The sequence below is a fragment of the Emys orbicularis genome, chromosome 4 (genome assembly GCF_028017835.1).
Source record: "Emys orbicularis isolate rEmyOrb1 chromosome 4, rEmyOrb1.hap1, whole genome shotgun sequence".
In the NCBI taxonomy this organism is placed as follows: Eukaryota; Metazoa; Chordata; order Testudines; family Emydidae; genus Emys; species Emys orbicularis.
This window is the reverse complement of record NC_088686.1, coordinates 156,073,310-156,099,073: the sequence shown is the minus strand read 5'-3', so window position 1 is coordinate 156,099,073 and position 25,764 is coordinate 156,073,310. Positions and strand designations below refer to the sequence as shown.

General features: G+C 42.2%; 2 protein-coding genes and 2 pseudogenes across 5 annotated transcripts in view; 3 read left to right on the top strand and 1 right to left on the bottom strand.

Annotated features, from left to right (window-relative positions):
- Positions 1–4,935, top strand: part of LOC135877424 (olfactory receptor-like protein COR8) — a 99,793-nt gene extending 94,858 nt beyond the window's left edge. For all 3 annotated transcript variants that reach the window (XM_065402854.1, XM_065402855.1, XM_065402856.1), the window contains one exon: positions 4,006–4,935. In XM_065402854.1, coding sequence (XP_065258926.1) covers positions 4,006–4,935 — 930 coding nt within the window. The remainder of the gene's footprint in view (positions 1–4,005) is intronic.
- Positions 1–25,764, top strand: part of LOC135877972 (up-regulator of cell proliferation-like) — a 778,396-nt pseudogene that overhangs the window by 698,512 nt on the left and 54,120 nt on the right.
- On the top strand, positions 13,261–14,217 carry LOC135877469 (olfactory receptor 5AR1-like; annotated as a pseudogene).
- Positions 16,862–24,610, bottom strand: LOC135877453 (olfactory receptor 5AR1-like). 2 transcript variants are annotated; one of them, XM_065402888.1, is made up of 2 exons: positions 24,591–24,610; positions 16,862–17,795 (listed from the first exon to the last, which is right to left on the bottom strand). In XM_065402888.1, exons 1-2 carry the CDS (start codon positions 24,608–24,610, stop codon positions 16,862–16,864), a joined length of 954 nt encoding a protein of 317 aa, XP_065258960.1. The 2 variants fall into 2 exon arrangements, with proteins under 2 accessions (XP_065258960.1, XP_065258961.1); XM_065402889.1 differs by lacking the exon at positions 24,591–24,610 and having other exon boundaries at positions 16,862–17,818.

Here is a 25,764-nt window from a genome sequence, read left to right as displayed (position 1 = left end):
AAAAACAGAGCCAAACCCAGCTACTAGCACCAGCCATCTCAACAAAAAACATCACTTAACCCATGACAGAATCATAGGACTGGAAGGGACCTCGAGATGTCATCAAGTACAGGCCCCTGCACTGATGGCAGGACCAAGCACCATCAAGAACATCCCTGACAGGTGTTTGTCTAACCTGCTCTGAACAATCTCCAATGATGGAGATTCCACAACCTCCCCAGGCAATTTATTCCAGTGCCTAACCACCCTGACGATTAGGATTTTTTTCCTAACGTCCAACCTAAACCTCCCTTGCTGCAATTTAAGCCCATTGCTTCTTGTCCTATCCTCAGAGGTTAAGGAGAATCATTTTTCTCCCTCCTCCTTGTAACACCCTGTTAGGTATTTGAAAACTGTTATGTCTCCTCTCAGTCTTTTCTTTTCCAGACTAAACAAACCTAATTCTTTCAATCTTCCCTCATAGGTCATGTTTTCTAGACCTTTAATCATTTTTGTTGCTCTTCTCTGGACTCTCTCCAATTTGTTCCCATGTTTCCTGAAATGTGGCACCCAGAACTGGACACAATACTGCAGTTGAGGTCTTATTGGAGCTGTGTAGAGTGGAAGAATTACTTCTCCTGTCTTGCTTACAACACTCCTGCTAATGGTAGATTGTCTGTCACTTGAAGTCATTCCAACTGGATATCTAGCTAAAAGATGTGTGAGAGCTAAAAAAAATAATAATTATGGGCTTGATACATAAATTATTGGGCAAGGTTTTGTTATGCAGGAGGTCAGATTAGATGATCACATTGACCTCTTCTGGCCTTAAACTGTATGAAAAATCAGTTTGACCCAATCAGGGGCGGTAAATTGTAAGGCACTATTAGGCACTAATTGTAAGGGTAGGGTGATTGCTTGGCATCTACACAGAACAAAGTTAAAGTTGTTTGTTTGCTGTAACTGTGCTTTTTCCATAGTTTAACATGTCTGGATTTCTTTTAAGCCTAACTTTGATGCTGAATTCACTGAGTGCTCCCTACGGAAACGAAGACAGAGCCATTCATTTCCAGTTACACTGCTCTTGAGAGTTCTTCCTGTGGCTTAGCAAAACAGCGAGAGCTTTCCGTAAAACTAAGCAAAGGCAAATAAACAAATCTACGTAGCATGTTAGGGCACCAAGGAGGGCATTGTAATGAGCCCCTCTGTGCCTGGCTTGAGACTATAATTGGAGGTGTGACTTCAGAGACTTGATCTCTAAATGACACAGAAATGAATATATAAAGGTATTTGGTGCCCTAACATGACCCCTTAGGGATGAAGAGTGATTGAACTCTCTCTTCCACCAGTAGCTATGATACAATACTTCTTTCCGTCAGTGGAGGTGGGATAGCTATTTTCCTTCAGTTCTGATTCCTGGACATAACTTTCCATTTTCTCCATTTACTTGGAAATGTGCTGTTAGCGCAGTCAACATTGCAACTTGAGACAGACATTGTTCATTTTTCTGTCTCAGGATAAATTACAGGGGCAATGGATATGGTTCATGGAAGACCCTGAAAGGTCCAGATGGATATTAGGTAAGAATCCCGTATTATACATAGAGATGAATATGAGTTACACACTTCAGATCTGGAATCAGATTCAGATCCGACTTCTGCAACCTTTGAGGATTTTCAGATTCTGGGCTTTAGCTACAGCCAATTATAGAGATAAGTCAGGGCTGTAATTTATTGTTGTTGTGTTATCAATTAGAGGTCAATGCCCCACTGTACTAGGTTCTCCGGAAACACATAGTAAGGGAGAGTTCCCCCCCTCAAGAGCTTACAGTCTATTAAACAAGACAGAAGAGGGTGGGCGAAAGGAAGGATTATTACCCAAATTTTACAAAGAGGGAATTGAGGCAAAGAGGAAATCTTTGCTTTGTCCAAAATTACACAGGGAGGCTGTAGCAGAGCCAGGAATTAATGGCCGATCTCAGAATAGTGCCCCTAGTGCCAGTCTGACCATTATCCAGTGTTGTGTAGGCGTGTGAGTGGGGGAGGGGGGAAGACGGACACTGGGATCCGGTGGGTTCTGGTGTGGCCGATCTCGAACCATAAGGGGGAAATAACAGTAATTATTTGCACTGCTGCAGCCCCAGTCATGGTCGTGTTTGTTTGAAAAATGTAACCAATGGGTAGCATTGGAAGGGCAGAGATGGTAGATGACACTGCAATAGCAGATGAGCCTCACAGTGTTGATAGCCTGTGAAGGGCCTTGGATTGAAAACAAGCTGGTTGTGTTTGATAAAATGGGGAAGGGGGAGCCAGAAGAAGGAAGCAAATGGAGAAAGTCTCACTTTTGAGGCGTTACATAGTTTTGCCTTCATGTCTCTTCAGCCTTATTTCTTCCTTCTTTCTCTCTCCACTCTCCTCACACTCCTCTTCTATACAGCAATTTCTCCTTTTATCTCATTCTCTCACCTGTGGCTTCATGCAACCCCCCTATGCTCCCTCTTCAAGCATCCTCCCTCCCCCTCCTTCAGATCCTTGCCTTGCACATTGCTTTCCATTGTCGCTTCTGTGCCAAAATTATTCCTTCACCATTTCCCACCTGTATCATATTCCTGTGTCACGGCGAATGACCTAGAGAGATGAAGGACCTGGCAGTGTGTACCACTAGTAGGCATAAGAAATTGGGACTGGAGTTAAGTGGCCAGAAATCTCCTAGAGCAAGGATAGCATAGATTGAAGGCACAGTTGCCAATTCTCATGATATTTGGTGCTTCTCTTAAAGCCCCAGCTCCTTCAGTCATGTGATCAGTTAAGAATCTCAGATTTTTTTTAAGTATGTTTCTAGCCCTCAGGGTTGCTAAGAAAAGCTTGAAAACGTGACTCTCTCCAGGGCCCAGAAACATTGTTCCATTGCAATTTGCTGACTGAGTGAAATTGGAACATTTCGTAAAGAAGGGCCAATTTCACTGCAGCACCACGGAATTGAGGAAACTCTGCCTACATCCGAATCCTGCCTGGTTTCTGCTAGTTCACCTGCCCAGCTCCTTTGCAACCTGCCCAGTGGCCTGCTAGCAACCTCAGAGCTTCCAGAGTCCATGGCCTTGGAGCACACACACATGCCGATTGCTCTGGGGGCTGGGAACATCCAAAATTGTCAGTGTCCATGACTCCAGGGATCCGTTCCCTTTTTCAGAAACTTTTCAAAAACTGTGGGTTTGTTCCTAAACCAAATTCTGAAAAATAAAAATCTTGCACAAAATAGAATTATCCTTCCCTGCCCCCTCTCTAAACCCCGTGTGTATTATTTTTTAAAGATCTCAAGATTTTAAGCCAATTGCATGATTTTTAGAAGCCTGATTCATGGTTTTCAAATGCTTGGGATTAGCAACACTGCCAGGGGATGTGTTATGAAGCAGCAGTTACCAAGTGACTGGGACAGAACAGACATTGTAGTCATCTAAAAGGAGTATCTGGAATAGGGTGACCAGATGTCCCGATTTTATAGGGACAGTCCCGATATCTGGGTCTTTTTCTTATATAGGCTCCTATTATCCCCCACCCCGTCCTGATTTTTCACATTTCCTGTCTGGTCACCCTAATCTGGAAGGATCTAAAGTATGCGTGCTTTCTAACTTACCTTCAGTGAGCAGACAATATAAAGTACCAAGCTCAAACTCAAACACATGCCAGGTATATTTCATTGGAGAAAATTTGTGATAATGGACATGAATCTAGAAAGTCCCTATGGGGAACTGGATGCCTAATTCCAGTCCATTTTATGGAGACTTGGATGTCTAAATCTCCTTGAAAATCTCAGCCCTGTTAAAAAGTGAGTGTACATCTAAAGGTCCATCCCAACTCTTCCCAGACATCACGGCGGCTGGTTTCCTGTAAGATATTCACTACCCACATTCAAGCCCGGTGGTGTCATTCAGGTTTAATTCATGCCATGAAATTGCCTTCTTCCATGCTGCTCACTCTTGTTATCCCGGCAGGTATGGTTTCATGCACCCCTGTATAAATGGCTGAGGGCAATCACAGCATGGTGACCCAGTTCATCCTCCTGGGGCTGACGGATCGTCAGGAGCTGCAGATACCCCTCTTCGCAGCGTTCCTGGTGATCTATGTTCTTACGCTGGTGGGGAATCTCGGGATGATTGTGTTGATCAGGGTTGATCCCCGACTCCACACCCCCATGTACTTCTTCCTCAGTAACCTGTCCGTTGTTGACCTCTGCTACTCCTCAGTCTTCGCTCCAAGGATGCTGGTGAATTTCTCAGTGGGGAGTAAAAGCATTTCTTACTCTGCCTGTATTGCCCAACACTTCTCTTTTGTCGTGTTTGTGACCACAGAAGGGTTCCTGCTGGCCGTGATGGCATACGACCGCTATGTAGCCATTTGTAACCCTCTGCTCTACACCGCTGTTATGTCTAAGAGAGTCTGTATTCATCTAGTGGCCAGCTCATATGTCGGGGGGCTCGTGAACTCACTGACCCACACATGTGGCTTGCTGAGGTTGTCGTTCTGCGGGCCCAACATCATCAATCATTACTTTTGTGACACTAACCCATTGCTGAAGCTCGCCTGCTCTGATAACCACATCAATGAGATTTTGCTTGTAACGTTCTCTGGAGTTATTGCCATGTCCACCCTCCTGACTGTCATAATCTCTTATCTGTACATCCTCTTCTCTATCCTGAGGATCCGCTCTGCCAAGGGCAGGCGCAAAGCCTTCTCCACCTGTGCCTCTCATCTGACAGCTGTCACCATGTTCTATGGACCTGTGAGCTTAAGCCACATACAACCCAGTTCCAGCTACTCACTGGAACAGGAGAAAATCTCTGCTGTGTTTTATACCCTGGTGGTCCCCATGTTGAACCCCCTGATCTACAGCCTGAGGAACAAGGAGGTTAAGGGTGCTCTTAAGAGGGTGATAGACTGGAAAAACATTCTCAGCTAATTTGTCACCATGACAATTCCAGTCAATTGAGAAGAACAATTGGAAGAAGGGTAGGAGTATGGTCTATGTGTTACTGCCTTGATTTGTGTATCACAAATGTTGTACAAGAATTAAATGAACTCAAAGAACTGATGTAGCATGTGGAAATTATGTTTTACAATTGCTTGAGAGGAACAATGTTACCTAATGTCCTGTCATTATGTGGCTGTTGGAATATAGACATCTTTCCTTGTTTCTTGACCATTAATCTATTTGAAATGGTGCCCTGCAAGGTTATCTGAGATTAAAAATAAAATAAACTTGCTTCTAGATTTAGTTTCTTAATGTGTTGCTTTAATTAATGCTCAGTATGTAACTTGCACTATGAGAATTCAATGCTTTTGCTCTCTTTAGTGTCTGGGCCTCATACGGGCTGCCACAATTGATCTCTATCCCCTTTATAGCAGCCCTTAACGTAGTTGAAGACTGTTATCAGGTCCCTCCTCGGTCGTCTTGTCTCAAAACAAAACATGCCCAATTTTTTTAAAACTTTCCTAATAGATCAGGTTTTGTAAACCCTTTTTGTCATTTTTGTTGTTCCCCTCTGGACTCTCTCCTATTTGCCCACGTCTTTTCTAAAGTGTGGCTCCCAAACCTTCAACTGAGGCCTCACCAGTGCCAAGCAGAGCCAAACAATCACTGCCTTGGTCTTACACACAACACACCTGGTAATACACCCTAGACAGCCTTTTTCACAACTGCAGCTCATTGTTGGCTCATACTCAACTTGTGATCCACTTGAACTCCCAGATCCATCTCAGCAGCACTTCTCCTAGCCAGTTATTCCCCACATTGTATTTATGCATTTGATTTTTCCTTCTAGAGTGAAGTACTTTGCACTTGTCTTTATATTGATCACATCTATATTCATACTAGTGCTATATCCATCTATTCTTAACCAGTGTTATCGTATATACTTAGGCTTGGAAGGAATAGATTTTTCTCAATAAATGTTGGTCCTTATTGATTTCACCATATGCACACAAACCAATGAAAAAAATATTGCCATCAATAATAATTGAAATGTACAGATAGGCAGAATAAGAAAAATTGCAGCTTGAGAATGTATTAGAGTTTGATTTAAGGATATTTATTTTGTATATTTTGACATGTGATGTTGACAATTTGTGTTTTAACAGTTATAAAGCTTTAACTTTTTGAATCTCAGTGTCGGCTGTCATTAACAAAATTATGTCTGACCTCCCATTGTCTGATCCCCCATAATTTCCCGCAATTGTAAAGGTCTAAACATTTCAAATGAAAAAGGCTTAAAAATAAAACATTGATTTTATCAATTAAAATAATAAAAAACTTAAAAATCAAATTCTGACAAGGCTCTAGCAACTTGTTATTCAGCTTTATTCTCAATCATCTTGTTGTCACCTTGTGCTGCTCCCCATCTGTTTGTCATCTGTGCCGTTGTCTCTTATTTTAAGCTTACATTACAAGCTCCTTTGGCCAGAGGTTGTTTTTTTGTTATATGTTGGTACAGCACCTAACAGAATGGGGTTGGGATTAAGCCCAATACTAATGAATTAATGAAGTAGTATCAATAATAATGGTCATGTAATGTTACTCCCACCAATGCCATATATTTCAGACGGGTAGTCGTGTTAGTCTGTTTCAGCAAAGACAACGAGGAGTCCTGTGGCACCTTAAAGACTAACAAATTTATTTGGGCATAAGCTATGATGGGCCGGAACCCAGAAGGTTCCAGCCCACGATAGCTCATGCCCAAATACATTTGTTAGTCTTTAAGGTGCCACAGGACTCCTTGTTGTCAATGCCATATAGTGATTTTATAGGTTTACTTACAGCAATGCTATATATTGATCATATATTTTAAGGGCTAGAAAGGACAATGACATCGTTTAGTCTGACTGTATAACTCAGGTCACACTTCTATACAGTTATCCTCGGTATTAAGCCCATTAACTGGCATTTTATTAAGCGTATCTTCCGGAGAGCCATCGGGTCTTGATTTCACAGCAGCTCTAGCTGGATAAACCGTCACGTCCCATGGTAGTTCATTCCAGCCATTAACCACCCTCACTGTTGAAAATGTGAGCCTCAGGACTAATTTGAATTGGGCTAGTTTTACTCTGAGCAACACGATATATTGTTCATTAGAACTAGGGGGAGAGGGGAGTTGGACCAAAATACTTTTTTTCTGAGCAACGCAGATTTGGGTTAACTGAAATATTTTATGAATCTGTGTCAAATGAGATGAATTGTTTTGCTTTGATCTAAAACCTCAGAAAAATCTAAAAGGTCTCAATATTTTAAGTTTCCCATTTAAAAGACTTTTTGTTTCAAAATTTACTTCAATTTTATTAAAAAAAATAACAATTGCAAAAACAGCAACTGATCAAGCAAAACATTTTATTCAACTTGTCAGTCGGCCAAAAAAATTGAAATTTTTGAAAAAAAAAATCAATTTGGGTCAACCAAAAACTAAATTTTTCATTTATGTTTCAGACTAGCCAGCAACCCAAGAAATCAGCTATTCGCAGAGCTCTTTTGATCATACAATTTTTTTTCTCATCATTGCTATATACTGATTAGCCCTATTCTCACCACTGACACAATTCTATTGCGTTAGGAACCTGACTCTACAGCTAGCTAATGTAACTCCCTACATGGCCTCATAGAAGAATGCCATTTTCCGGTTTAGTTTAATCCTGTAAATTAAGAGTGTCCATACCAGGAGCTATTCAGGAATAGCTCTAGTGCCTTAAATTCACATATTACCTTGCTCAGGAATAGCTTCCCAATGCAAACAAGCCCCTGTTCTCACCAACACTGATTTAGAGCTTTACTTTCACCCCTCCATGCAGAGGTGGGACACCAAACAGCAAGGTTTAGCAGTGGGGAAATGAATTTATTTGATGTTTTTCCATCCCGAAGAACCCAATACAATTGGGCAAACATTCTGGTGTAGCTGAATATGCACTTTTCTCTGAAAAAAAGTTTCAGCCAAAGAATTTTGGCCAGCTGTAGTTAGGATACTTTCTACCCCATGGAAATGCCTTACGCTTAAACTCTGCTAGGTAGACTTGAGCCAAGGGATAATAGAGTTTAGCCCATTGTGATTAATGGTGAGAGGTCATAAATCCACTGAAGCACACTCAGATGCAACTTCCTCCGGGATTCAAGAGTTGACCCGCTACCCAACCCCATTCACGGGGGATCTTTTATCTTGCATTAATAAAGTTTCAATGAAAAATATTAGAGCGCAATATTGGATCAATCATAGAATCATAGGATTGGAAGGGACCTCAAGAGGTCATAAGTCCAGTCCCCTGCACTCATGGCAGGACAAAGCACCATCTAGAATATCCCTGACAGGTGTTTATCTAACCTGCTCTGAAAAATCTCCAATGATGGAGATTCCACAACCTCCCTAGGCAATTTATTCCAGTGGTTAACCACCTGGACAGTTAGGAAATTTTTCCTAATGTCCAACCTAAACCGCCCTTGCTGCAATTTAAGCCCAGTGCTTTCTGCACTGGAAAATACTGATTCATCAAAAATGAAATATTCTTGTGGGAAAATTCCAGTTTCAATGAATTACTCATTTAAAAAATTTGAAAGAAAAAAGAAGCTTAAAATTGTCTAAATGTTCATTTTTGACATTTTCAAAACGAAAAGTTGCCTTTTTTTAGTTCAAAATTAATGTTTCAAAATGTTAATTAGCTAATTATTTTGTTTAAGGTTCATATAATTTGAACTATTGGAACAAAATATTTTGATTGATCAAAATCAAATTTCCCCAGCTTTTTGGTTTGTGGAAAAAATGAAAATATCAGCTTTTGGGATGGGACATTTTTTAAATCTCCCAAATTTTCATGGGACAGGAAAACCATTTCCTGCCCAGCTTTAATCTTTGGTTCCAAACTAAAATAATCCACTCAGTGAATAAACAAGCATCTCCCTTAGCCTCCAGTAGAAGAGGTTTCATACTGTATTCAAACCTGAAGCCAATTCCTTATGGAAAATTTCCATATAATTTTATTAGAAAAATATGTCAACATTCTATAATATTCTTAAACCGACTGTAACTGAGCATTCTTCTGTATCCAGTCAATGAGTGTTATGTATTGCGGTATTAATGTTAACGGAATACATGGGCCAAGCAGCTAGCTACATTTCAGGGCCCTGGGGATGTTCCAGTTGGAAGTAGAAACTGATGGGCTCTGGTATTTTGTTTTAATGCAGTCTCCTGTTTCCCTGAACTCAGGAGGGCCTAAGAAAGAAAGGACCAATTTTTTACTTTACCACCCCCAGCTTATGTAGCCAGCAGTGACAGAAGCTCTCTCTAGCTTTTTCCGGGGTTATGCTGTGCTCATGCCTACTGCTTGGCTTTCTCACTTTTTAGTTAGTTGAGATGGTCTGGAACTGTTATTAATGCTGCTGTTGTTGACGTCTGATCCTGCTTTTTCGAAGACAAAACAAGACAAACAAACACAAAAAGGAAAAGACAAGAACAGCAAAGATAGAAAATGCAGCTTCTGTCTGTAGTGTTAACTTTCACTGCCGTCTCACTTCTGGAGAAACACAGGGATGGGACACAATCTTATTAGCCACTCTGCTCATGTTATTCCAGGCCAAGAAATGATCTGTGGAAACTGGTGTCCCATATTGCCTGTGCGAAGAATGATATAAATTCTTCATCTTGCCATCAGTCCAGAGACACAGAACATGCCAACTGAAATTAAAAACTTTGTCATCAAATATATTTCACAATGTACTCCTGGCAGCGATGGGGCTACCAGTTGAGAATTTCTCTGATTCAGGGCAATGGGGGCAGCTCATCTGGAAACTAAAAGAAGGAGAATACAGAGGACACTTGAACTTATGCTCAACTATTGGAGACAACAAATCTTTGTGATTATCCCCAATCTCCAGAAGGACGTACAGGATTTTTAATTATCTCATTTCTGCCTCGCCTGTGATTCTGAGTCTTGAGGTGCTGTCCCTAATGGCCACTGAAGCAAATATAAATACTCTGTATCATCAACACACCAGTGTTTAGAGGGAAGAATGAAATAGCTCTCTCTCCACTGGTAAGTCTCATGAGTATGGCTCCAACCGAAGTGGAATAAACATTATCTCTGATTATTCTTTTGAAGTTAGATTTTTCTGCACTCTGATTTTTGGCTATTTCAACCTTGTTTATTTTGTTTTTGCTTCAGCATAAAATACAGTTTCCTGACTGTTGGAGATATTTATTTTGGTAAGAACAAAATAGAGTAAGGGAGAAAATTGAAAATAAGGCATTTGGATGTCTAATATTTTATGTTTTGTGTAACTTATTCAGTCAAAAAGACTTTCACTATTCCTAAAGTGCCAAGAATTCTGATTTTTTTTTAAAGTGGTTTTATTACTGGTTTAAGGTCATGGAATGACTTCCATAGGTCTAGAAGTTCTCAGTCTATACACAGAATATGTGCAGCCTAAGTCAGATCCAGTACATCCATGGTCTTCAGATATTCTCCGCAGGTCAGAATTCACATTAGGAGGAAGAGAAAACAGGGAAAAGTCTGTGGGAAGGGTGCAAAGCGCTTTCATCATGGTGCCTGTTCTGAGACCAAAAATAGGATTTCAATTTCAATAGCCTCCAGTAGCCCCTTAGCCAGCAATGGGTCAGATCTCAAAATGGTGTAAGTCAGTACAGCTCTATTGGAATTAATGGGTCAAAGTTTCAGCTGGTGTAAGTGGGTCATAGTTCCACTGAAGTCACTGTAGATTGGAGCCATGTAATTAATCTATCGAATCTGTCCCCATACACCCTTATATTTATCTATCTACTTAATCATCCAAAAAAGGATTTGACATAGGTATGAATATTAAGAATATTTGTATTTTACAGTGGAATGGCAACAATGTTTGAAGATAAAAAACCTCAGGCTTTGGGACATGGAGCTTGATGCAGGTTACTGTCTAGACTGAGGAGGAAACTTACCCCAGAACCATGTTATTCCATAATGCTTATTATGATGACTTGCACCTAACTCTGAAGCATACTGTAATGACTACCACAGTGAAGAAATAGATCATTAGGGGACCTGTTCTGGAAATTCCTGTGTTCTGTATATTTAATTTAAATAATTTAACTTTTTAACCCCCTGACGCAGGTAACATGACAGAAGGAACTGGCGGGATTGAGAGCAGTTTGTTTAATAATTAGGAATTACCCAAGCTATTTTCAGGTAACTTTCTATCTAGACTAAAAATCCGAAACAGGAACGAGATACTTCACAGCCATCGGCATACACCTCATATTAATTTCAGCAACATTGCTGACTGCATACTGTTCTCCTGCACACAGGTATACACCCGGAGTAGCTCAGCTGAAGTCGTTGGGCTAATTAAGAGGTAGCCCATTTCCTGTTTTCTTGAAGCAAATGGAGATCATAATGGAACTCTCATTTGCTGGGAGTCTGTCTGTATCATCGCTTTCAGAGAAAATGTTGTGATCAGAGCTGGTCAGGTATGTTCCCACTAAACACTTTTTTCATCACCCATTCATCAAAACCGGAACTGTTTGCAGGAAAGGATCGGTTTGGGCAATTTTTTTCAACATGAACATTTTTGCGGGGAGGGGGGAAGCTTATAAATTGTTGAAATGTTTTTGTTTCAAAATAAAAAAAAATCCATTTTCATGATTCAACGTGAAAAGTCGTTTTGAAATTTCAGCTAATTGCAGCTAAAAAAAAATGTTTGCAACCAAACCAAAATGGTATCTAGAATGTATCCAAATCAAATATTTCAATTGACCTGAATTTAGTTCTTTTCCTGATTTTTGGTTAATAAAAATTTTCAGTGTTTTGACTCTGTCCCAATTCAAGACAGGAAAAACTGACAGTATCTCAGACATTGTCATGGGATAGGAAATCATTTCCTGCCCTGTTCTGCTCATGTTCTGGGGCAATGGCTGTCATGTATCAATGCATCAGAGTTCCGGGGAGAGCTTAATCACAGAAGCATTTTCTATCCAGTGTGCAGTCTCTGTCCACTCAGGCTGACCAGTGCTATCAGACAAACAGGATGTGAGGCCAGGCTCTGGTTTATCTTCAAGCCAGTTGCTCATGCAGCTCTCTGCACGCTCTAGCTAACCCACCCCTATCACCCAGGGAACACTAGTGGTACCATTCTCCCTGAATTCTGCCCATGTGCTTCCATTTTCTGTGAGTGCCTGAGACTTGCCCGGGTCTACACTCAGCAAGAGCCTGTCAGTGCCTAGTGCTGGATAAGCCAAAACCAGCAGCTTGCAGACTAGGTTGCCTGATACCATAGCACTTCCCCCTGCTGAATCTACACGGAAAAGGCTTTTAGTCTATGCCAGCTAAAAGCATCATTGCCATACAGAAAGATTTGCAATGTGTGGGAGAACATAGTGATAATGCACATCTGCAAAAGGTATGTTTTACCCCAGTGGGTTTATAACAGATCTCTATTATAGATGTCCACTATTAGGCGTCTAAATCCATCATATTTAGATACTGCATTTTAAATTGGCCCATGTTTTCAATAGAGCTGTGTGAATAATGGATTTTTTGGTTTGTGGCACTTTTAAAAAGTCAGAAAAAATCATTTGGGGTCATGCTGAAAAGGAATTTATTTATATGAAATTTTCAGCAAATCTTAAAGTAAAGAAAAAATATCAGGGTCAAACAGAATGGTTTTTTTAAACCTGAAACAAAATGTTTTGTTTTCCTTTTGAACATTTTAAAATAATTGTTTAATAAAAAAATAATTAAAGGAAAGTTGGAACTACAAGTCATGTCAAAACTAAAAAGATTTTGGTGTTGCTGAATCTGCATTTCTCCTGGGGAAAAAAAATGCAATTGAAATTTCTTTCCAGTTCTAGTTTTCAAAGGGGATAAGTACCAGAGCTCCTAGTGATGTCCGTGGGATCAGGAACAGAAAAGCAGGGCTAGTGAATGAACTCTAGTCCATTCACTGGTCTCTCTGTATATTCATTGACTTCCCTTTGCATACAGAACATTACCTTTCTTTGTTGCCTCTGACTGTATAGGCTATCAGGTTGGATGCACTTTAATACACAGTATGGGCTAATTCTCAGCATGACAAACCCTTAGCTGTAGTGGACAGTGTGAGCGTAATGCAAACAGTGCATTCTCTAGGATTGTCCCCTGATGTATTCCCACTGCCTCGGGTTGGTACAATATTTCACGAGGGAAGTCAGAATGAGTGTGAAGGATCCACTCTTGGTCCTTTCTTGGCTCCTGTTTAATTGTACATTTCACTTTTCCCCTGTAAAGGAGATCATGGTTGGAAGAAATGGCGGAGGGAAATCACACCATGGTTACGGACTTCGTTTTTCAGGGATTCATGGATCATCCGGAGCTTCAGGTCCCCCTCTTTGTGTTGTTCCTAATGATCTATGTTATCACCCTGGCGGGGAATCTAGGGATGATCATGTTGATCAGGTTCAACTCCCGACTCCACACCCCCATGTACTATTTCCTCAGCAATTTGTCTCTTGCCGATGTTGGTAATTCCTCGGTTGTTGCTCCCCGGTTGCTGATAACTTTTGTGGTTCAGGCCAAACCCATTTCCCTCGCTGCGTGCGCAGCACAGTTTTTCTTTGTCTGTAACTTTCTGACCAATGAAGCTTGCCTGTTGGCGGTAATGGCATATGATCGCTTCATAGCCATCTGTAACCCCTTGCTCTATAGCGTCGTCATGTCAAAGAGACTTTGTATATGACTAGTGGTTGCTTCGTACATATGTGGCTTTGTGAATGCAGTTGTTCAGACTCCATTTATATTTACCCTGTCCTTCTGTGACTCCAATGTCATCAACCATTTCTTCTGTGACATCCCCCCAGTGCTTAAGCTGTCCTGCTCCGACACCCACATCGCTAACATGGTGCATTTCACCTTGTCCAGTATAGTGGTCATGACTACTATTCTCATTGTACTATTCTCCTATATGTACATCCTCATTGCCATCCTGAAGATCCACTCTGCCAAGGGCAGATGCAAAACCTTCTCCACCTGCGCCTCCCACCTGACAGCCGTCACAATTTTCTACGGGACTGTGATCTTCATGTATTTACGACCCAGTTCCGGCTACATCACAGACCCAGACAAGATCATCTCTGTGTTTTATATACTCATAATTCCCATGGTGAACCCCCTGATCTACAGCCTGAGGAATAAGGAGGTGAAGGACGCCTTTAGGAAGATGATGAACAAGAAGGTTTGTTCATAGTTAACATAATTATTGGGATTTGTGCTTATCAATAAACAAGTGATGAATGAATAGTGAATTCTCTGAGTCATATCTCTGATTTCTTTGTTTTAACTGTGTTCTGTGGCTTGTTCCAAAAAAAAAAAAAAAATGTAATCCAAGCCTGTTAATCTTAGAAATTCAGTTTCCCAGGTTCAGGAATGACTGAGAGGCTGCAAAGATCACTATTGAAAGGGAGCATTTGTCACAGACCCCCTTCAGCTCCCCTTGCTGGATACCCACCAGCTGTGTTGAGGGGAATCCCAGCTTGGATCCCCAGATGTTTTAAGCTGCCAGAGACTGAATGGAGCCAGTCACTGCTGCAGTCTCGGGGTTCCTAGGCACACAATCAGGGTGCAGGCCCTCTGCCTAGCGCCCTTTCTGGAGAGCTAGAACCTGCTATCTAGCTGCCTAGTCCCTGGGCTCAGGGATGATTGTTCAGACTCTGCCGTAGCTTAAACACTCTCTGTCCTAGAATGCCACCGAACAGTGTGAGCCTTGTGGGTTACAGCTGAACTCTCCCACAGGGCCACACAGTATGTGTAAAGAATGTAACACAGAGAGGGACACTCTAAACTGGAATCTAACACTGTAGAGCTAATACTTCACCAATAAAGCACAAGCCCATTTAGAAAAGGACACACATCCTAACTTCAATGGACCTCACCAGCTCATCCTTTCCTTGGGAGTCCCCTGGGGTATCCATCTGTGTACAGACAGACTGCTCCTCCACCTCCTCATCTAGCTCCTACATGCAGCTCCTCTCAGATCTAGCTGGTGAAACATGGCCAGGTAGAGCCCAAATAGAGCAGCTTCTGCCCTTTTATAAACATCTCACTCTCTGTCAGGTGACCTCATGATCAGCCTCTTCCGATGACCAGATACCACTACCAGGCAACCACTCCTTTTTTCCCCTCATCAACAGAAAGTTTAGATGGAAAATTTTCAACCACCCCCAACAAGGAACAGATCCCAAGCTCATTGAAGCCAATGAAAAGACTCCGATTGACTTCAGTCAATATTGGTTCAGACTGCAGGAGTTTAAGTGGGGATATTCAAAAGGCACCAAACTCCCATTCCAGGGAGTTGTCCAGGGAACTGGATGTCTAACTGCTCATTGAAAACGTGTATTTGCTCATGGGCAGTTGTCGATTGCACGATGGGGTTTCCAATCCTGTACCGGTATTGAAGCGTTGAAAGGAAAATAGCAGTCCTTTTATGTTCTGGCACTATAGCTTCATTCCATTTTGTACATATATGGAAAAATCATAAGCAGTATTCCTAGGAGCACAAGAAGAGGATTTAAGTGATCGATGATTCAGACAAAACTTCCCTGGACTAACCAGAGCATATCCAGTATGAATATTCAAATGTCACCATGTGTAGGAAGCTTGCTAGTGCTATGAATATTGATAGCCGCATCACACTAGTACTTCATATTGTGTACTAGTACATCACACTCGTACATCATTATAAATTGATTGGACTACATTCATTCTTGATCTGTCCCCATATCATTCTCTCAAGACAAGGAAGTTACTTCAGGGACGAACCTGTCTCACTGTTTACAAAGTCCAAAGAAAGCCAAAGAAAGCAGACCATTGATATACACCTCTACCCCGATATAATGCGACCCGATAGAACACGAATTTGGATATAACGCGGTAAAGCAGTGCTCCAGGGGGGCAGGGCTGCACGCTTCGATGGATCAAAGCAAGTTCAATATAATGCAATTTCACCTATAACGCGGTAAGATTTTTTGGCTCCCGAGGACAGCGTTATATCAGGGTAGAGGTGTAATTTCAGGATTGCCAGAGAAACTCTTTCATAGGTTGGAGAGAAGATAAATAAACAAAAGCCTTACATAAAACGGCAACAGTTTTCAATGAGTAAAACCAGTGGTTCTCTGGCCTGTGACCCCATGTTAAACAGAAAAAAAAGGTTTGAGAACCCTATTAAGTTTTGGGATGCTCCCCTTCCATCTAACCGTGAAGACAGGGAGGCTGGTTGTAATGACTGGAAACAACCTCCTATGTTGAGAACTCAAGAGTAAAACAACATCCTCTTAATGTTGGCATGATGCAGAGGTGAGAAAAGATGCTCTGATTTGGTGCAGGCTAGCTCTGCATGATAAAGGTCAACTCTGCATTATTCAGACTAAGTCCCTAAGCTCACCATAGAGGACTTTTCTGGGGAATTTATCATTACACATTCTGATAACATGACCGATCGACCTAAGCTGAGCTTTGATAATCGTTACCTCAGTTCTGGTTGCTTTTATTCGGTATGTTTAACAGTGCCCTCCACTGGATGAAATTTCAGAACCGAGGAAGGATACATACAATCTTCTCATCCTCTCACCTGAACTCCAACCTGGCCTAAAACATAACAGGCAACAGCAATTGTCCTTTAAGCCAAATGTCAGAGCATCTTGCTGATTCTGCATAGTGTCACAGACCCTCATTCATGGATCTTAAAAACAGCAATTTCTAATATTGTATTTGACTGGGTTCCATTATATGATTTTCTGTACATCACATGGAGTGGCTGAGTCATAGAAATAAGGATAATGATACAGAGAACTCACTCTTATTCCATCTACTGTTTATTGGTTAAAATATAATGATTATAATGACCAAGAAAAAAACTTCCTGTATATCACCCTTTTAAAGGCATCATTTACCTCCTTGTTTCTCAGGCTGTAGATCAGGGGGTTCAACATGGGGATCACAAGGGCATAAAACACAGAGGTAACCTTGTCTTGGTCCATCAAGTAGCTAGAACTGGGTCTTAAATATATACATATCAGCGTCCCATAAAACATAGTGACGACTGTCAGGTGGGAGGCGCAAGTGGAAAAGGTTTTGCATCTCCCCTTGGCAGAACGGATCCTGAGAATGGCCAGAAAGATGCACATGTAGGAGATTAGGACACCCAGGAAAGTAGTCGTGACAATTACAGTAGAGAAAGTGAAAAGTACAAGGTCAGTGACGTGGGTGTCAGAGCAGGACAGCTTCAGCATGGGGGGCACATCACAGAAGAAATGGTTGACAACATTGGAGCTGCAGAAGGACAGACTGAATATAAATAGAGTTTGCACAATTGAATTCACAGAGCCACATACATATGTACCAGCCACTAACAGGACACAGTGTCTCTTGGACATAATGGCTCTGTATAGCAATGGATTACAGATAGCTTTGAAGCGGTCATACGCAATCACAGCCAGGAGGCAACATTCATTGGTCACAAAGAAACAGACGAAGAATAGCTGTGCCGCACACTCAATCAAAGGAATGGTTCTAGTCTCTGCTACAAAGGTCATTAGCAACCTGGGAGCTATGGCCGTGGAATATCCAATATCTACAATGGACATCTGGCTTAGGAAAAAGTACATGGGGGTATGAAGTCGGGTTTCAACCATGATTAACGCTATCATCCCAAGATTCCCCATCAGGCTGACCACATACATCACTAGGAACAACATAAAGAGGGGGATCTGTAGATCTGGATGATCTGTGAATCCTACGAAAATGAACTCAGTCACCGTGGTGTGGTTTCTCTCTGCCATTTATTCCAGAAACGCTCTCCTCTGCTGGTGAAAAAAAAATAAAGATTAAAATTAATCACTGGCCAATAAAGTACTGAATACAGATCCCTCATAATCCCTGTGATTGTTCCTGGGAAACAGTGTATAAACATAATACAGCTGAAATACATCAAAGGACACTCCCAGGGAATGTTCTCTTTGTATTCCCCACAAACTTTCCATTAGAGATAGGACATGTTACAGCGACAGAAATATTGTGTACTCTGTGTTAGGGTGACCAGATGTCCCGATTTTATAGGGACAGTCCCGATTTTGGGGGCTTTTTCTTATATAGGCACCTATTACCCCCCATCCCCATCCCGATTTTTCACACTTGCCCTCTAGTCACCCTACTCTGTGTTAATATGCATGAAACCATCCAGTGGGTCAAATCTATAAAATAAGAGATATATAGATTGGGAGTGTTTAGTTTAGAAGGGAGGCAAATAATCTCCTATCAATGTATGCAAATAATCAATGCTATAGTGCAGGGGTCGGCAGCCTTTCAGAAATGGTGTGCCAAGTCTTCACTTATTCACTGAAATTTAAGGTTTCGCGTGCCAGTAATACATTTTAACGTTTTTAGAAGGTCTTGCTCTATAAGTCTATAATATATAACTGAATTATTGTTGTCTGTAAAGTAAATAAGGTTTTTAAAATGTTTAAGAAGCTTCATTTAAAATTAACTTAAAATGCAGATCTTATCAGGTTAGTGTGATCCTTGCCCTTGTATTTCCTTGCTGAGTTTTCCAGTGTCCCCAGGCAGGCAGCAGGCTGAGCGGGCGGCGGCCGGGACCCCGGCTGGCAAGAGGCCAGCGGTTGGAACCCCAGACCATCAACGGGCTGAGTGGGGTGGTGGATAGAACCCCAGACCGGCAGCGGCTCACGTGCTGTCGGTCTGGGGTTCCGTCTGCTGACTCCTGCCAGACCAGGTCCCGGCCGCTGGCCCCGCTCAGCCTGCTGCCTGCCTGGGGTTCCGTTTACCCAGGCAGACAGTGGGCTGAGTGGGGCCGGCGGCCAGGACCCCGGCTGGCAGCAGCGTGCCAGTAAAAATCAGCTCGCATGCCGCCTTTGGCACGTGTGCCGCAGATTGCCGGCCCCTGCTATAGAGTTTATTCATTGTCATTGATTTTCTCTTCCTAATCTAAATGACCTCAAAGGGCACAAGAGATGCTCAGTACCCCTTTTATATAGGTGCCTAAATATAGATTTAGGGCCTAATATGAGGCAGCCCTAGCGGAAAAGTTTGGTATCACTGTCTATGTAGCCTTAAAGTGTCACTGTCCTATTGGAGTCAGTGTACATTTTACAGACATTCTTTGTAACCATGTGCATTATTTTTCCTCCCTGTTACAAGTCCTCCTAGAGGTAATAACACTTGTAGGTGGTGTGGACTGTAACTGATTCTATGATTACTTTTGACTCATAGATTCATAGAGCCTAGAAATGAGAAAATGTATCTCCTAGGGATAAATACTAAGTTAACCTGTGGAACTCCTTGCCAGAGGATGGTGTGAAGGCCAAGACTATAGCAGGGTTTAAAAAAGAACTAGATAAATTCATGAAGGATAGGTCTATCAATGGCTATTAGCCAGGATGTGCAGGGATGGTGTCCCTAGCCTCTGTTTGCCAGAAGCTGGGAATGGGCAACAGGGGATGGATCACTTGATGATTACCTGTTCTGTTCATTCCTTCTGGGGCACCTGGCTTGGGGCACCTGGCTTTGGCCACTGTTGGAAGACAGGATACTGGGCTAGATAGACCTTTGGTCTGACCCAGTATGGCTGTTATGTTTCTATGGAATTTCACTGCTACATGCACAAAGAAATGCTCAAAAGATAATAATAATGACGTTTCTTACCCGTCATGGTGTAGGTGTACACTCAGTAAATTCCATTGTGGTTTGTATTTGGTGGAGGAAGATATGGACTGGTTTGACTCCTCATTAACCAATTGACTTCAGCTGAACTATACATTCACACTTGTGTGACTGAGATCAGAATCTAGCCAGTGACATGGTAACACAATGTGAGATGTGTGCGGATGGGAGCAAAGCATCTCATGTCCGATTGTAATCTTTAGGATAGAAAGAAAATGAGTTGGAGATAATTTGGGAGTTTCCTAGTTACTGGAAAAACACAGATCTCCAGATTCTGCATATTCCCTCTGTCTTGACACCTGTGCTAGACGAGTAAAAAGAAATGAAATTATTTTTAGTAAATATAGGGAACATAGGAATTTCCATACCAGATCAGACAAATGATGCATCTAATTGAGTATTGTCTATGCATTGGCAGTCTTTGCTGTGTGCTTCAGATAAAGGGGCAAAGCCCTCGCAGTAGGAAGTTGTTCAATAACATGCCTATAGGGGTATTTTCACCCTACATCCAGGCAATTAGTGGTTGCCTCGTGCTCTGAAGCATGAGGGTTTACATCCCTTGCAAATGTCTGTGTCATACCTAATGTAACTGTTCTTAATATTTATACTATGAATCAACCCCTCCTCCCCCCACCCCCCAAAATAAAACATACAAAAAACCTGCTCAAAAGACTTTATTAAGGTTGAAAAGTTCCACAATTGAAAATTAGGAAATGCCAGATTTGTGGTTGCCCATGCAACCTTAATTCTGCCCTCTTGGGTGTTTGCATTATGATAGTCTTTAATTACATTATCACATGCTGTTTTTTCTTAGAACCACTGGATCCCTGCCTTATTCAGAGTATAGAACAGACTAACTTTTGGGTGACTGAGTAGACAATCTAAATGATGTTCTGTTAATATAGTTTTGCATATGTAATTTCCTGGGTTTATAAAAAGGCAAAACTCAATTCCGTCACAACACCTCCATTCTGCATCCTCTTGGTTTGCACCTGTAACCACCTGCAGTGCATTACAGACTTCTACCACTTGCGCTACAGGCCTTTGCAAGAGCAGGCTGTTTTCCTATAGCTGACCGGGGAGATGTGTAGGATCTGCTGGGAGCCTGGCCCAGTATTCTACCTCTCTCTTCCTCTGGGGAAACTAGGGGAGAGCCTGCCCATATAAAATCCTCAGAGACGGGAATGAACCACTGGGCCATGTATGTAATGCAGAGGTGGCTCTCTCCTGCCTCAATCAACTCTGGTTGAGCAGATCCAGAAGCAGTCACTATTCCAGGTGCAACATTGTCAACATCTGCTGCTTTTTTTGGTGGTAACACGGGCCCATCTGTTTAGAATACAGGTAATATACTGGCAGGAAGCTCAAATTTTGCTCACAACTGAAGCAAGAAAGGGGTGACAGTGGTTGTCAAAAGCTATAACTCAGCTAAACCTGAATAGAATTTCATGGGGAAAAAACAAAACAACAAAACCAAAAATGCTCTTCTCAAGTCTGAGGGCTTTCTCCCAACTAAATTTCAAAAACTTGTTGCAAACAATGGAGGTGTTTTAGCTTCTCGAAAACAAGAATGCAAGAAGCTGTTAGAATGGAAAGTGCTCAGTAACCTAATACAGGGAACACGACTAGCTCCTCCAGTAGTAAATGCTGGATTCTTTTTATTATTATTAAATATAGAGCTGATAAAGGTGCTTGATTGTGTAACCTAAGCTCACACTTCATAGTTCATAGTTCTCTGTCCCCCTCCAGAGGCTGGACCACACAGAGCTAACACAAACAGACATTTTAAATCAGGTAGTTCATTTTTTTAGATCCCGAGGTCCTGGGCTTGATCCCCAGTGTCAATGACAGAACCGAGAGTACTGACTTACAAGTGATATTAAGCTGAGGCAGAAATATTATGTTCCTCCCCAGAACAGGCACACAACCAGGTGTGTGACAGAAAGTTTTCTGAGGACTCTGTGTCTGGTCCTCTTACCTGCTGGTGTGCATCAGCCTTGCCCTGCAGACTGTCAGAAGGAGATGTACTATTGTAGACTGGACTCTTGAGTTGCCTTTAATTTATGCTGTACCCATTCTGTGTGTAAATAGAGAACTTCAGTTCTTCAAATGGTCACTCCAGCACCAGATCTGCTCTAGAATTTTTGAGCTAGCACCACAATTCATCACACAAAAGAACACATTTGAGACTAAATAAATGAGATGGCAAAATAAGACGTAAGAAAACAAGAGATTATATTTTATGGTTTTCTCTGTCTGCTATTTATCTTACACTATTTGGTTTTTCTGCAAATAGATACCGTCAACATAAGCAATCCTGTAGCATCATGTACCTTTTTCCACTGTGTTTTATTCTGAAGCAGAAAAGCCAAAAATAAATAGCAAGTCAAAATATCCAAAAAGCTGATGACAGGGAATCTAATTTAACGTCTAAAAGATCGAGAGAATATTTATTTCTACTCTGTCAGAGCTGAGTGGATTAAGCCGACCTGTGGAGAAAGAGGTGTGTTATCACCGATCCCAGTAGAATGGTGTGTGGCTGACACAAGTGATTCTTATTTGGATCGGTGGCAACTAGGGACAAAATCCCTGAAGCAGCGTGAACCTCAGAAGAGATAGTTAAAATGTCTTTTATGTCTCCTGGAGGTTGGGGATAATAAATCACAGAGTCCAAAGTAGAACAGCTCCAACAGGAGAGACTACCACACCAGAATATCCCATACTTCAGCGGCTAGAGTGCCCACAGGAGAGGTGGTCAAATCTCTTCTCCTGTGAGGTGGAAGGGCCGAGCATCTCCATGCTCAGAAAGAAGTAGCCGTGTGCATACTCAAAGGCTGAAACAGGCACAAAGGAGCTTTTACTGCAAAAATGTAGGTGCCAAGTGAGTTTAGGCACCTATAGGGTTTGGCCTCAGCTGAGTGGGGATTTCAGGAATAGCAATGGGGCCTGGTTCTGAATTGAGATGCCCAAAGTGGCAATTAGATTTAGGAGTACAGGTTTCATCTCTGCCACGTGCCAACACTTGGATCTGGCCTACAGCCGAAAGATTTACAGGTCTTGCTATATCTGCTAGGGATGAGTTTGTCTACTGATAATAATTATACTGGTATAAGCATCAGTGTTGATGATGTTATACCAATATAAAGGTGCCATATACTGGAATAGGTCCATACATTATAGGCCAGAGAGGACCATTGTAACCAGCTAGTCTGACGTCCTGTGTAACACAGGCCATAAAGGAAATTTTGAAAGTCTTGATTCAGGTGAACCCCCAATCTTTGCATCACCAGGCCCTTTAGCAGGGATCATGGACTAGCCATTGCACCCCAAAGCTCCCTATCAGATTGCACGAGTGCTTTCTCCCTAGCATTAGCCTAGAATAAAACACCTTTACCCTGATGCAACGGAGGCTATGCTACAGGGTAGAGCTGAGTGAAATTCAGCATTTCCATGCCATAGGAAAAACTGATTTTTCAACATGTGTCTGCATCCCAAATCAAGGCAAAAAAGTTAAAATATTAACATTTTGAACAGAATGGAAATTCTGAAAAATGTCCTTTTGGAAATGTCAAAATGTTTTGTTTGAAATTTTTGATCAACATGAAACACTTGGACATTCCAAAATTGAAATGTTTCATGTCGGTGTATTGACCTGACTTAAAAGGCTGCTGCCTGCCTCAGATTGAAATGTATTTATTTGGAAAATTTCAGCTTGGTTTGCCATTTCTGAGACTGAAGCTAGGGGGAAAAAAGACATTGTTTTGCCCATATATATATAGCTGATGCCTTTTCCTCTGAGAAGCTCTGGTGACCCCCAGCTTTGCAGCAGTGACTTGCAATTTGATAGGGCAGTGCCTTATGCAATTCCCATGAAAATCAGCCCAAATTTGACTATTTGAAAAATGGCTGTGCACACAGGATCAATGAAGATTTGCTAGAGCTTCCCAGTTTAATCCCCTCAAGATTCCATCTGCCCTGGGGAGGCAACATCCCAGGGATTCTGGGGGCTGAGCAGGATTTTCCCAGCAATTCCAGATCTGGGCTGTTGCAGGGTCTCCAATTAGGCACCCAAAATTAGCAGCAAGTTTTGATCTTAATTTCTCTGTGCTTGAGTTCCCTACCTCACAGGGGTATTTGAAAATAAATTCAGACACTATAGTGATAAACACCATAGAAAAAGCACACAAGCAAATTATAAATTCTGTTTTCAGAGCAGGGTTAGAATAGTTTAAATAAGACCTGGTATAGCACAGCCCTCTTGGTACCTGCTGGGCTGACAAGTCACTCAGAAACCCTGAGGTTCAGTAACCACTGGTGTCATTCACTTACAGGTTCTGTTCCCACCACCTTTTTGCCATACACAGCTTGGGTTCTCATGTCTACACCTAGGAGCACTGCACTATCTCTACCACCACTCCCTTGGCCTCCCCCACTTTTGGCTTCCTTCCTCCCAGCCTTTTCTATAGCCCCAGGCTAATTGGGTGGGTAACTGTCTCCCATTCACCAATTAGGTGCAGGTTTTTCTAGCCAGCTCCAATTTGCTTCCCTTAATGGGAGCTGGCGTGACAAGGGGCTGAGTGACCAGCTCTTGCCCAGCCCCTGTCACACCTGGGCCCACACATTGAATGATGAGGCTAAAACAAAATCCTGAACAGCTGCTCACAATTGGGCCCTGTCCATTCTCTGCACTCAAGCCGGCTGGGAGCTTTTTAATAAAATGGATTTTCCACCAAAAATATGGATTTGCCAAATCGAAATGTTTTAGTTGGAATGTCTCAGTTTTGATTAAACATTTCTCAGGTTCAGGATGGAATTTCTGGTTAAACTCCAGAGCCATAGAGAGAGCAACCCCCAAAATAGCAAAATCCCAGCTATCAGGGCACTCACCTGGGATGTGGGAGACCCATATTCAAGTCCCTTCTCTGCCTAATTAAGAGCAGGGAAATAGATTTATATTGCCAATATGACAGGTGAGTGCCCTAATGTCTGCCCTGTTTTCTATTCTATGGTGCATCTCAGTCTCTCAGTCTCTCCTGTTGGAGCTGTTCCACTTTGTATGAATAATAAAGGATTCATTGAGAGAGAAAGTCTATCTCGATAGCCGAGTGGTTGTAAGCCTGATCTGGGACGTGAGACCCAGGTCCAAGTGCCTGATTTGGAACGGGGTCTTGAATCTGAGTCTCCCTCATGTGACAGTATGAACCACATGGGGGAACAAAACAAACAAAAAAATAGAAGCCAAGCAGCTGACTCTAATTATCTACTCCTTCCAGTGGCTGTTGTGAGTAGAAGGAGTCTGGGGACTATATAAGCCAGACCTAACTCAGTCCAGAAGAGTTAGGAGTAGAGGCAATACCTAAGTAGACTGAAGCAATGCTAAGGAGGGGAAAATAAAACAGCTCTCAAAAGGGGAAGAAGGAGTTGTGATCACCTGAGGGGGGAATATTGAGTTTGGGGAGTGTTGGGCATGGCCTCAGGACCAGCGTCCACAAGAAAGTGTGGGTTTTCCTAGAGGGAAGAGCGCTATGGGGAATGGCGCTACAGATGATGGACATAGAATCATAGAAGATTGGGGTTGGAAGAGACCTCAGGAGATCAGCGAGTCCATCCCCCCTGCTTGAACCCCAACTAAATCATCCCAGCCAGGGCTTTGTCAAGCCAGGCCGTAAAAACCTCTAAGGATGGGGATTCCACCACCTCCCTAGGTTACCCATTCCAGTGCTTCACCACCCTCCTAGTGAAATAATGTTTCCTAATATCCAACCTAGACCTCCCCCACTGCAACTTGAGACCATTGCCCCTTGTTCTGTCATCTGCTACTACTGAAAACAGCCAAGCTCCATCCTCTTTGGACTTGGATGATGACAAACTGATGCACCCCTTTCTATAAATGTTACTACATTCTCCCCAGCATCCTTTCTCCCCCAACCTTTTCTGTGGTGGTCAAGTCATCCTGACCCACCAGGCAATTGCTTGGTGGCATTTTTAGTGGTGGTATCTGGGGCTTAGTTGGAGGACCAAGTCACATTAGCGACGGTCAGCTGGTCTCCCTGGAGCTGTT

What these genes read in the sequence shown, in the direction of transcription:
- LOC135877453 (XM_065402888.1), bottom strand. Translation starts at nt 24,610, where the DNA reads ATGGGTCTCCCACATCCCAG. An exon ending in ATGGGTCTCCCACATCCCAG is followed by an intron (nt 17,796 to 24,590) that starts GTGAGTGCCCTG and finishes AATGGCAGAGAG; the next exon opens with AAACCACACCACGGTGACTG.